General features: G+C 43.9%; 1 protein-coding gene across 1 annotated transcript in view; it reads right to left on the bottom strand.

The window, feature by feature from the left end:
- Nucleotides 1-1,312: 1,312 nt before the first annotated feature.
- mlsl (malate synthase-like) overlaps nucleotides 1,313-14,052 on the bottom strand; it is a 149,644-nt gene continuing 136,904 nt past the window's right edge. The window contains 1 exon segment of the mRNA XM_034180985.1: nucleotides 1,313-1,534. Within this exon segment, the coding sequence (XP_034036876.1) occupies nucleotides 1,375-1,534 (160 nt within the window). The 3' untranslated portion in view covers nucleotides 1,313-1,374.

Here is a 14,052-nt window from a genome sequence, read left to right as displayed (position 1 = left end):
CAATAAAGTTTATCAGTTTGAACATTAAATATCTTGTCTTTGTGGTGTGTCTATACCTGCCCGCAGTAGCGGTATTGGGATACCCGCCCGCTGTGCATAAAGTGATGATGTCATAGCATGCGCAACCCAAGAACTGTCCACAGACGATAACATGAAAAGGCGAGAAGTGTGTGTTGGTCCCAATATGGATATTCCGAATGATTTTCTCATGGATAGTCCGACAATGAACAGCAGCCAAAGCAGCCAGCTTGATGAGGACGCCCTGGCGAATTTGGAGAGCAGCGCAGTACCAGCCAACACAACAAAAGTTAAAGTGAGTCAACTTTTTATGTATGTGTTTGCTGGGTGTCGTGCATTTTGAAATGACATTAAATATTGTTGATGTGATTCCACGTGTTGTGTATCTCAGTAAGTGATAATAATGCAAATAACATGCAGTTGTTGCGCGGTATGCGTTTTCAGAGTCCCTCCGTCCATGTCCAGTCACCCAAAATGACCGCTATTCGCCCGTCTAACTCAGGCGAATAGCGGTCATTTTGGGTGACTGGACATGGACGGAGGGACTCTGAAAACGCATACCGCCCACCAAAAGCATGTTATTGTATTAGTACCAGTGTCAGTACTGAAGTTTTCCCCTTAACTCCGATCGTGTGCTGGACTCCAGCAGGAGCCGATCTGTGTGTATGTGTCTGTGCCTATTTGGAGTCCAAAGTGCAGATGTTTTTCACCCTCCACAGTCTCCTCTTCCTCATCAGGGGCACAGATTCAACTTGTCATCTTTTATACTGTTTGTCTTTTAAACTTGTTTTATGACAAACACGGCACTTGATGCTGCAGGGGAGGAAGGCACTGCGCTGCAGCTGTAGAGGACTGCGCCTCTTTCTGGTGTAAAGCTGCGCTCCAGTTTAGTTTCACCTCTACAAACAGGCATTGTCCAATCAAATTTCAAATTTCTTCCACTTTTAGATGTTTAAGGGAAATGTATCGTAGTAAAAGTGAAAGTCACCAGAAATGTAAATAATGAAGTAAAGTACAGATATGTCAAAATCTACTCAAGGACAGTAACGAAGTATTTCTACTTCATAACATTACAACACTGATTTCTACTTATATAGATTCATGGCTTGGGACAGAAAACTGCAGGATATTTTATGTTTAACCCAAAGTCCGTAAGGGTATAACCATTGACATGTATGATCTGATCGACCACACAGCAGTCACTGGAGCTGGGCCACACCTCTTTAGCACAATTTAGGAACATCGGTTCCTAAATTTTGGTTCATTGTGCAGACAGAACATTCTTAGGACTGATTATGAAGAAGAGACCGTGGCTCAATTCCAGGGCCGAGGCCTGGTTCATTCAGCTGTCTACCATCACAGCTTGGACCAGAACACGTCTGAGTCCTGCTCCCGGCTGTGCACGCTGAGGAAGGCGTGTTGCTGATTCAGGTAGGTGGTGAGGAACTCTGGGAAGTGCCTGCTGTGGACGAGTTCCAGGAACATGTACGCGGCGGTGTGCAGTCTCTGTTTGGACCTGGACACAGGGATGGAGAGTTACCGTGAGACAGCAGGACTGACATCTCTTCCTGGAGAATGTTTTCATGTTTCTCTGCTCCACTCACACCTGATTATTTAGTGCTGCTGCTGTTTCCTGGCTGCTGATTGGCTGAGCACACCTGTCAGAGTTATGCTGCATTCATATCCGCTGTAGAAAACCCGTCATAGCGATCATCACTGTTGGGGTTTGGTCTGTGGCTAGGGTCTGATGTCCTGTTCCCTCATCACTCATGTCTTTCTGTGATTCCTTGTGTCATGTCTGTCTCACCTCTGGTTTGCACACCAGTGCATGTAGAACTGTGCTACACGTCCCTTTTCCACTCTGTCACTGTGAGTGTGGTGGGCATGGACGTCTTCCTCTGTCTTTCTGTCATGTCTGGTCCGTTTCCTGTGTGCACCTTAGTCTGTCATCTGTGGGTGTGTGTGACGTTATGTGGATGAATGTGCTGCTGTTTTATCTTTGTGTGTGCCTGCTTGTCTTTTTGTTCCGTCTGCCAGTGGTCTGTGTGCCTGCTTTCAGGTTTACTCTTTTCTTGTTCAGTTTTAGTGTAGTCTAGTCTTTATTTCTCATTATTTTCATTTTCATTACGTTGCATTTTCATGAGGTTTGGTCATCTTCATGTTTGGTTGTTTCTTAATCTCTGGTGTTCTCTTTTGTTACTACATGTTCTGCCATGTAATCAGCACGTGTTCAATCAGTGCAGCTGCTTATTTAAGGTCACAGTTTGGGGTTGGTCTTTGGAGGTCCATTGTTGTGGGTATTGTGTCGAGCAGTTTTGTTCTCCTGTGTCTTCCAGTGCTCCTGTCTCAGTGAGTAGTTAGTTTTGGATTTTCTGTACTGACTGAGTTCTGGATTTTTGTATTCCCCTTTGTTGTTGGTTGTCTTAAGAGTTTTTCCTCACTTCCTCACATCCCAGATTTCCCTCGCCCTTTCTGCGTTGAGTTTGTATTTTGGTTGAACTCCAGTCCTCACCTTTTCATATTTTTTGGGGTAACCTTTACTTCAATGAATATTGACTGTTTTTGTTCAGACCTCCTCTCCCCTGGATGGAGTGCTTTGTTAATAAAACACTGTTTTTGGAATTTACCTTTTGTGTCCTTGCTGTCCTGCATATTGAGGTTTGATTTTTGATTAGTTCCTTGCTCCTACATCATAACACATCACAGCAGAATGCCTGTCATCTACAGTTGTCATTTTACTCATTTATTTAATTAAAAGATATAACAGAGGGTTTTTTGGTGATTTGCTCGGCGTTCTATTAAAACAGGAAGACTCTGATGGCAACTTAAAAACTTCACTCTCTCAGAGGTTACTAAATGGACTGCATTTAGCACTTTTCCATCTGCATTAGACGCTCAAAGCGCTTTACAATAATGCCTCACATTCACCCGATGTCAGACTGCTGCCATACAAGGCGCTCAGTACACACTGGGAGCAACTAGGGGATTAAGAACTTTGCCCAAGTGATTTTCCAGTCAGGCTGGGATTTGAACCGAGGAGCCTCTGGTTTCAAGCCCAACTCTTAACCACTAGACCATCACCTCCCCTGAATTATTCACGTTTATGCTCTGCACCTCGATAATCCGGCTCTCGCTGTCTGTTTTTCCTCCTCTTATAGACGAAACATCCAGTTTGTCCTTGTCGCTGCCGTGAGCAGTAAAAGTTGAACATTTTTCACTTTTGACGGCAGGTGTTATTGCAGTGAGCGGCTGCTGCTCTCACAGCGAGAGGTGGCAGAATTTTTCCTTCAACCTCTCACTGAAAACAACGGAACATCCGGTTTACTGTCTGCTGTTTACAGCATGACATGAACGTAGGGTCAGTCAGCTGTGGGCGGAGCGACACAAGACAACACATAAGACAGGTGTCTTCTGGATTTGGATTTTATTATATTATTTCATTATATCACTGCAGTCTCAGTCCATCCACCTGTCCGCCTGTCTGGTTCTCTGTCCGACCATCCGTCCGTACTAACTCAGAATATTTTGTGGGTTTTTTCTTGGTCAACTTCATGTCATTTGTTCATATCCGTATGTCCATTCCTGCATTTAAGGTCTGAAACACATTCCAAAAAAAGTTGTGACACCAAATTAGCTTCAGAATGGTGACAAAGGACACTCAGTAAATATGTTACAAAATATGAAGTCTTTACAACTGTCAGATGTAAACAAATGTGTGGAGACAGTGTTGAGACCTCGATTCTCGTATCTTAACACTGTTGATGGATATTTTTCCTTAACGTCCCCCTGACCTGATGGATTTTTTTCTCTTAATGTCCCCCTGACCTGATGGACTTTCCCTTAACGTCCCCCTGACCTAATGGACTTCCTCTTAACATCCCCCTGACCTGATGGGTTTTTTTCTATTAACGTCCCCCTGACCTGATGGACTTTCCCTTAACGTCCCCCTGACCTAATGGACTTTCCCTTAACGTCCCCCTGACCTGATGGACTTCCTCTTAACATCCCCCTGACCTGATGGACTTTCCCTTAACGTCCCCCTGACCTGATGGACTTTCCCTTAACGTCCCCCTGACCCGGAGGACTTTCCCTTAACGTCCCCCTGACCTGATGGATTTTTTTTCTCTTAATGTTCCCCTGACCTGATGGACTTTCTCTTAATATCCCCCTGAACTGATGGACTTTCCCCTAACGTCCCCCTGACCTGATGGATTTTTTCTCTTAACGTCCCCCTGACCTGATGGACTTTCTCTTAACGTCCCCCTGAACTGATGGACTTTCCCTTAACGTCCCCCTGACCTGATGGATTTTTTCTCTTAACGTCCCCCTGACCTGATGGACTTTCTCTTAACGTCCCGCTGAACTGATGGACTTTCCCTTAACGTTCCCCTGACCCGGAGGACTTTCTCTTAACGTCCCGCTGACCTGATGGACTTTCCCTTAATGTCCCCCTGACCTGATGGATTTTTTTTCTCTTAACGTCCCCCTGACCTGATGGACTTTCCCTTAACGTCCCCCTGACCTGATGGATTTTCCCCTTAACGTCCCCCTGAACTGATGGACTTTCTCTTAACATCCCCCTGAACTGATGGACTTTCCCTTAACGTCCCCCTGACCTGATGGATTTTCCCCTTAACGTTCCCCTGACCTGATGGATTTTCCCCTTAACATCAATCAATCAATCAATCAACTTTTTTCTTGTATAGCGCCAAATCACAACAAACAGTTGCCCCAAGGCGCTCCACATTGCAAGGCAAGGCCATACAATAATTATGAAACACAGTCTACGTCTAAAGCAACATAACCAAGGGATGGTCCAGGGTCACCCGATCCAGCCCTAACTATAAGCCTTAGCGAAAAGGAAAGTTTTAAGCCTAATCTTAAAAGTAGAGAGGGTATCTGTCTCCCTGATCTGAATTGGGAGCTGGTTCCACAGGAGAGGAGCCTGAAAGCTGAAGGCTCTGCCTCCCATTCTACTCTTACAAACCCTAGGAACTACAAGTAAGCCCGCAGTCTGAGAGCGAAGCGCTCTAATGGGGTAATATGGTACTACGAGGTCCCTAAGATAAGATGGGACCTGATTATTCAAAACCTTATAAGTAAGAAGAAGAATTTTAAATTCTATTCTAGCATTAACAGGAAGCCAATGAAGGGAGGCCAACACGGGTGAGATATGCTCTCTCCTGCTAGTCCCCGTCAGTACTCTAGCTGCAGCATTCTGAACCAACTGAAGGCTTTTTAGGGAACTTTTAGGACAACCTGATAATAATGAATTACAATAGTCCAGCCTAGAGGAAACAAATGCATGAATTAGTTTTTCAGCATCACTCTGAGACAAGACCTTTCTGATTTTAGAGATATTGCGTAAATGCAAAAAGGCAGTCCTACATATTTGTTTAATATGCACTTTGAATGACATATCCTGATCAAAAATAACTCCAAGATTTGTCACAGTATTACTAGAGATCAGGGAAATGCCATCCAGAGTAACGATCTGGTTAGACACCATGCTTCTAAGATTTGTGGGGCCAAGTACAATAACTTCAGTTTTATCTGAGTTTAAAAGCAGGAAATTAGAGGTCATCCATGTCTTTATGTCTGTAAGACAATCCTGCAGTTTAGCTAATTGGTGCGTATCCTCTGGCTTCATGGATAGATAAAGCTGGGTATCATCTGCGTAACAATGAAAATTTAAGCAATACCGTCTAATAATACTGCCCAAGGGAAGCATGTATAAAGTGAATAAAATTGGTCCTAGCACAGAACCTTGTGGAACTCCATAATTAACTTTAGTCTGTGAAGAAGATTCCCCATTTACATGAACAAACTGTAATCTATTAGACAAATATGATTCAAACCACCGCAGCGCAATGCCTTTAATACCTATGACATGCTCTAATCTCTGTAATAAAATTTTATGGTCAACAGTATCAAAAGCAGCACTGAGGTCCAACAGAACAAGCACAGAGATAAGTCCACTGTCCGAAGCCATAAGAAGATCATTTGTAACCTTCACTAATGCTGTTTCTGTACTATGATGAATTCTAAAACCTGACTGAAACTCTTCAAATAGACCATTCCTCTGCAGGTGATCAGTTAGCTGTTTTACAACTACCCTCTCAAGAATCTTTGAGAGAAAAGGAAGGTTGGAGATTGGCCTATAATTAGCTAAGATAGCTGGGTCAAGTGATGGCTTTTTAAGTAATGGTTTAATTACTGCCACCTTAAAGGCCTGTGGTACATAACCAACTAACAAAGATAGATTGATCATATTTAAGATTGAAGCATTAAATAATGGTAGGACTTCCTTGAGCAGCCTGGCAGGAATGGGGTCTAATAAGCATGTTGATGGTTTGGATGAAGTAACTAATGAAAATAACTCAGACAGAACAATCGGAGAGAAAGAGTCTAACCAAATACCGGCATCACTGACAGCAGCCAAAGATAACGATACATCTTTGGGATGGTTATGAGTAATTTTTTCTCTAATAGTCAAAATTTTGTTAGCAAAGAAAGTCATGAAGTCATTACTAGTTAAAGTTAATGGAATACTCAGCTCAATAGAGCTCTGACTCTTTGTCAGCCTGGCTACAGTGCTGAAAAGAAACCTGGGGTTGTTCTTATTTTCTTCAATTAGTGATGAGTAGAAAGATGTCCTAGCTTCACGAAGGGCTTTCTTATAGAGCAACAAACTCTTTTTCCAGGCTAAGTGAAGATCTTCTAAATTAGTGAGACGCCATTTCCTCTCCAACTTACGGGTTATCTGCTTTAAGCTACGAGTTTGTGAGTTATACCACGGAGTCAGACACTTCATGATTTAAAGCTCTCTTTTTCAGAGGAGCTACAGCATCCAAAGTTGTCTTCAATGAGGATGTAAAACTATTGACAAGATACTCTAACTCCCTTACAGAGTTTAGGTAGCTACTCTGCTCTGTGTTGGTATATGACATTAGAGAACATAAAGAAGGAATCATATCCTTAAACCTAGTTACAGCGCTTTCTGAAAGACTTCTAGTGTAATGAAACTTATTCCCCACTGCAGGGTAGTCCATCAGGGTAAATGTAAATGTTATTAAAAAATGATCAGACAAAAGGGAGTTTTCAGGGAATACTGTTAAGTCTTCTATTTCCATACCATAAGTCAGAACAAGATCTAAAATATGATTAAAGTGGTGGGTGGACTCATTTACTTTTTGAGCAAAGCCGATAGAGTCTAATAATAGATTAAATGCAGTGTTGAGGCTGTCATTCTCAGCATCTGTGTGGATGTTAAAATCGCCCACTATAATTATCTTATCTGAGCTAAGCACTAAGTCAGACAAAAGGTCTGAAAATTCACAGAGAAACTCACAGTAACGACCAGGTGGACGATAGATAATAACAAATAAAACTGGTTTTTGGGACTTCCAATTTGGATGGACAAGACTAAGAGACAAGCTTTCAAATGAATTAAAGCTCTGTCTAGGTTTTTGATTAATTAATAAGCTGGAATGGAAGATTGCTGCTAATCCTCCGCCCCGGCCCGTGCTACGAGCATTCTGACAGTTAGTGTGACTCGGGGGTGTTGACTCATTTAAACTAACATATTCATCCTGCTGTAACCAAGTTTCTGTTAGGCAGAATAAATCAATACGTTGATCAATTATTATATCATTTACCAACAGGGACTTAGAAGAAAGAGACCTAATGTTTAATAGACCACATTTAACTGTTTTAGTCTGTGGTGCAATTGAAGGTGCTATATTATTTTTTCTTTTTGAATTTTTATGCTTAAATAGATTTTTGCTAGTTATTGGTGGTCTGGGAGCAGGCACCGTCTCTACGGGGATGGGGTAATAGGGGGATGGCAGGGGGAGAGAAGCTGCAGAGAGGTGTATAAGACTACAACTCTGCTTCCTGGTCCCAACCCTGGATAGTCACGGTTTGGAGGATCCCAAAAAATTGGCCAGATTTCTAGAAATGAGAGCTGCTCCCTCTAAAGTGGGATGGATGCCGTCTCTCCTAACAAGACCAGGTTTTCCCCAGAAGCTTTGCCAATTATCAATGAAGCCCACCTCATTTTTTGGACACCACTCAGACAGCCAGCAATTCAAGGAGAACATGCGGCTAAACATGTCACTCCCGGTCTGATTGGGGAGGGGCCCAGAGAAAACAACAGAGTCCGACATTGTTTTTGCAAAGTTACACACCGATTCAATGTTAATTTTAGTGACCTCCGATTGGCGTAACCGAGTGTCATTACTGCCGACGTGAATTACAATCTTACCAAATTTACGCTTAGCCTTAGCCAGCAATTTCAAATGTCCTTCGATGTCGCCTGCTCTGGCCCCCGGAAGACAATTGACAATGGTTGCTGGTGTCGCTAACTTCACATTTCTCAAAACAGAGTCGCCAATAACCAGAGTTTGATCCTCGGCGAGTGTATCGTCGAGTGGGGAAAAACGGTTAGAGATGTGAACGGGTTGACGGTGTACACGGGGCTTCTGTTTAGGGCTACGCTTCCTCCTCACAGTCACCCAGTCAGCCTGCCTTCCCGACTGCACGGGGTCTGCCAGGGGGGAACTAACGGCGGCTAAGCTACCTTGGTCCGCACCGACTACAGGGGCCTGGCTAGCGGTAGAATTTTCCACGGTGCGGAGCCGAGCCTCCAATTCGCCCAGCCTGGCCTCCAAAGCTACGAATAAGCTGCACTTATTACATGTACCATTACTGCTAAAAGAGGCCGAGGAATAACTAAACATTTCACACCCAGAGCAGAAAAGTACGGGAGAGACAGGAGAAGCCGCCATGCTAAAACGGCTAAGAGCTAGTAGCTACGCTAAGCTAGCGGATTCCCAAACAGGGAATCCGACACTAGACAGGCTGTGGAGCAGCACAGGTAACGCACGACAACAGTGCTAAAATAAAATAAAAATCCACTAGACAGGCTGTGGAGCAGCACAGGTAACGCACAACAACAGTGCTAAAAAATAAAATAAAATAAAAATAAAAATCCACTGGACAGGCTGTGGAGCAGCACAGGCAACGCACGACAACAGTGCTAAAACAAAATAAAAATCCACTAGACAGGCTGTGGAGCAGCACAGGTAACGCACGACAACAGTGCTAAGATAAAATAAAAATCCACTAGACAGGCTGTGGAGCAGCACAGGTAACGCACAACAACAGTGCTAAAAAATAAAATAAAATAAAAATAAAAATCCACTGGACAGGCTGTGGAGCAGCACAGGCAACGCACGACAACAGTGCTAAAACAAAATAAAAATCCAATAGACAGGCTGTGGAGCAGCACAGGTAACGCACGACAACAGTGCTAAAACAAAATAAAAATCCACTAGACAGGCTGTGGAGCAGCACAGGTAACGCACGACAACAGTGCTAAAACAAAATAAAAATCCACTAGACAGGCTGTGGAGCAGCACAGGCAACGCACAACAACAGTGCTAAAACAAAATAAAAATCCACTGGACAGGCTGTGGAGCAGCACAGGTAACGCACGACAACAGTGCTAAAACAAAATAGAAATCCACTAGACAGGCTGTGGAGCAGCACAGGTAACGCACGACAACAGTGCTAAAACAAAATAGAAATCCACTAGACAGGCTGTGGAGCAGCACAGGTAACGCACAACAACAGTGCTAAAACAAAATAGAAATCCACTAGACAGGCTGTGGAGCAGCACAGGTAACGCACAACAACAGTGCTAAAACAAAATAGAAATCCACTAGACAGGCTGTGGAGCAGCACAGGTAACGCACAACAACAGTGCTAAAACAAAATAGAAATCCACTAGACAGGCTGTGGAGCAGCACAGGTAACGCACGACAACAGTGCTAAAACAAAATAGAAATCCACTAGACAGGCTGTGGAGCAGCACAGGTAACGCACGACAACAGTGCTAAAACAAATAGAAATCCACTAGACAGGCTGTGGAGCAGCACAGGTAACGCACGACAACAGTGCTAAAACAAAATAGAAATCCACTAGACAGGCTGTGGAGCAGCACAGGTAACGCACGACAACAGTGCTAAAACAAAATAGAAATCCACTAGACAGGCTGTGGAGCAGCACAGGTAACGCACAACAACAGTGCTAAAACAAAATAAAAATCCACTGGACAGGCTGTGGAGCAGCACAGGTAACGCACGACAACAGTGCTAAAACAAAATAGAAATCCACTAGACAGGCTGTGGAGCAGCACAGGTAACGCACGACAACAGTGCTAAAACAAAATAGAAATCCACTAGACAGGCTGTGGAGCAGCACAGGTAACGCACGACAACAGTGCTAAAACAAAATAAAAATCCACTAGACAGGCTGTGGAGCAGCACAGGTAACGCACAACAACAGTGCTAAAACAAAATAAAAATCCACTGGACAGGCTGTGGAGCAGCACAGGCAACGCACAACAACAGTGCCAAAAAATAAAATAAAATAAAAATAAAAATCCACTGGACAGGCTGTGGAGCAGCACAGGTAACGCACAACAACAGTGCCAAAAAATAAAATAAAATAAAAATAAAAATCCACTGGACAGGCTGTGGAACAGCACAGGCAACGCACGACAACAGTGCTAAAACAAAATAAAAATCCACTAGACAGGCTGTGGAGCAGCACAGGTAACGCACAACAACAGTGCCAAAAAATAAAATAAAATAAAAATAAAAATCCACTGGACAGGCTGTGGAGCAGCACAGGTAACGCACGACAACAGCGCTAAATAAAAATCCACTGGACAGGCTGTGGAGCAGCACAGGTAACGCACGACAACAGTGCTAAAAAAATAAAATAAAAAATAAATAAATAAATAAATAAATAAAATAAAATAATAAAATAAAAATCCACTGGACAGGCTGTGGAGCAGCACAGGCAACGCACGACAACAGTGCTAAAACAAAATAAAAATCCACTAGACAGGCTGTGGAGCAGCACAGGTAACGCACAACAACAGTGCTAAAAAATAAAATAAAATAAAAATAAAAATCCACTGGACAGGCTGTGGAGCAGCACAGGCAACGCACGACAACAGTGCTAAAACAAAATAAAAATCCAATAGACAGGCTGTGGAGCAGCACAGGTAACGCACGACAACAGTGCTAAAACAAAATAAAAATCCACTAGACAGGCTGTGGAGCAGCACAGGTAACGCACAACAACAGTGCTAAAACAAAATAAAAATCCACTGGACAGGCTGTGGAGCAGCACAGGTAACGCACGACAACAGTGCTAAAACAAAATAGAAATCCACTAGACAGGCTGTGGAGCAGCACAGGTAACGCACGACAACAGTGCTAAAACAAAATAAAAATCCACTAGACAGGCTGTGGAGCAGCACAGGTAACGCACAACAACAGTGCTAAAACAAAATAAAAATCCACTAGACAGGCTGTGGAGCAGCACAGGTAACGCACGACAACAGTGCCAAAAAATAAAATAAAATAAAAATAAAAATCCACTGGACAGGCTGTGGAGCAGCACAGGCAACGCACAACAACAGTGCCAAAAAATAAAATAAAATAAAAATAAAAATCCACTGGACAGGCTGTGGAGCAGCACAGGTAACGCACGACAACAGTGCTAAAACAAAATAAAAATCCACTAGACAGGCTGTGGAGCAGCACAGGTAACGCACAACAACAGTGCCAAAAAATAAAATAAAATAAAAATAAAAATCCACTGGACAGGCTGTGGAGCAGCACAGGTAACGCACGACAACAGCGCTAAATAAAAATCCACTGGACAGGCTGTGGAGCAGCACAGGTAACGCACGACAACAGTGCTAAAAAAATAAAATAAAAAATAAATAAATAAATAAATAAATAAAATAAAATAATAAAATAAAAATCCAAACATCCCCCTGAACTGATGGACTTTCCCTTAACGTCCCCCTGACCTGATGGATTTTCCCCTTAACATCCCCCTGACCTGATGGACTTTCCCTTAACGTCCCCCTGACCTGATGGATTTTTTTTCTCAATGTTCCCCTGAACTGATGGACTTTCTTTTAACGTTCCCCTGACCTGATGGATTTTCCCCTTAATGTTCCCCTGACCTGATGGACTTTCCCTTAACGTCCCCCTGACCTGATGGATTTTTTTTCTCAATGTTCCCCTGAACTGATGGACTTTCTTTTAACGTTCCCCTGACCTGATGGATTTTCCCCTTAACGTCCCCCTGACCTGATGGATTTTCCCCTTAACGTCCCCCTGACCTGATGGACTTTCTCTTAACGTCCCCCTGACCTGATGGACTTTCCCTTAATGTTCCCCTGACCTGATGGATTTTCCCCTTAACGTTCCTCTGACCTGATGGATTTTCCCCTTAACGTTCCCCTGACCTGATGGATTTTCCCCTTAACGTTCCCCTGACCTGATGGATTTTCTCCTTAACGTCCCCCTGACCTGATGGACTTTCTCTTAACGTCCCCCTGACCCGGAGGACTTTCTCTTAACGTCCCGCTGACCTGATGGACTTTCCCTTAATGTCCCCCTGACCTGATGGATTTTTTTTCTCTTAACGTCCCCCTGACCTGATGGACTTTCCCTTAACGTCCCCCTGACCTGATGGATTTTCCCCTTAACGTTCCCCTGACCTGATGGATTTTCCCCTTAACGTTCCCCTGACCTGATGGATTTTCTCTTTAACGTCCCCCTGACCTGATGGACTTTCTCTTAACGTCCCCCTGACCCGGAGGACTTTCTCTTAACGTCCCGCTGACCTGATGGACTTTCCCTTAATGTCCCCCTGACCTGATGGATTTTTTTTCTCTTAACGTCCCCCTGACCTGATGGACTTTCCCTTAACGTCCCCCTGACCTGATGGATTTTCCCCTTAATGTCCCCCTGAACTGATGGACTTTCCCTTAACGTCCCCCTGACCTGATGGATTTTCCCCTTAACGTTCCCTTGACCTGATGGATTTTCCCCTTAACGTCCCCCTGACCTGATGAATTTTCCCCTTAACGTCCCCCTGACCTGATGGATTTTCTCCTTAACGTCCCCCTGACCTGATGGACTTTCCCTTAACGTCCCCCTGACCTGATGGATTTTTTTTCTCAACGTTCCCCTGAACTGATGGACTTTCTCTTAACGTTCCCCTGACCTGATGGATTTTCCCCTTAACGTCCCCCTGACCTGATGGATTTTCCCCTTAACGTCCCCCTGACCTGATGGACTTTCTCTTAACGTCCCCCTGACCTGATGGACTTTCCCTTAATGTTCCCCTGACCTGATGGACTTTCCCTTAACGTTCCCCTGACCTGATGGATTTTCTCCTTAACGTTCCCCTGACATGCCAAATCAGAAGCTGAAGTTAACTTCAGCGTTGTGGCAAAAGAACAGTGTTGCCACATACAGCTGATGGTTTCCAGCCCCAAATGTATTCAAAAACCACCAAAACACACACAAAACAACCCACAATTCACAGTTTCACAGTTGTGAATCTAGCGCCGTCTCGCAGTCCGTGACTTACGCAAGAGGTCTGTTTCAGCAGAGTTCCGGTGTCAGGAGCTCAGCATTCACAGTGTAAATAAACCTTGTGATGTGTGGACAATAAGACAACATCGGGGCATGGCAGAAGTCCATCACAGGTGCTACACCTGCTCTAGATAACCCTCTCAACTTGGGAGACTGTGTCATCATCATAATCACCCATGAACTTGCTGAATCAACGCCATCCACATCCTTGCTTTGACATTATTTACATGAGCTGTGAGCCGGCGGAACTCTGCTGGCGCCGCGGTGCATTCTGGGAAGCGCAGAGGGCCACCAGGGGGATTATGGCAAACGATAAAGAACCTAATATGGGATGGACATTTTGTTCAGTATTTTCACTGTCCTGGTTGCTTCATTTTGTGTATCTTAATCATCCAGCAAGGAAACAGCCAGCCACCTCATCGACTGACACTGACCTATACAACACTGTTTGATGAGGTCACAAGTTAAATTTTGACTGTCTTTAAATGGTTAATTTCAAGTGCAATGACGACTTCATAATTACTGGAATTTACAGACTGACAGCAGTATTTGTGAGATC

Source organism: Thalassophryne amazonica, chromosome 11, assembly GCF_902500255.1.
Source record: "Thalassophryne amazonica chromosome 11, fThaAma1.1, whole genome shotgun sequence".
Classification (NCBI taxonomy): Eukaryota; Metazoa; Chordata; class Actinopteri; order Batrachoidiformes; family Batrachoididae; genus Thalassophryne; species Thalassophryne amazonica.
The sequence above is the reverse complement of the archived record's forward strand: the minus strand, read 5'-3'. Positions and strand labels throughout refer to the sequence as shown.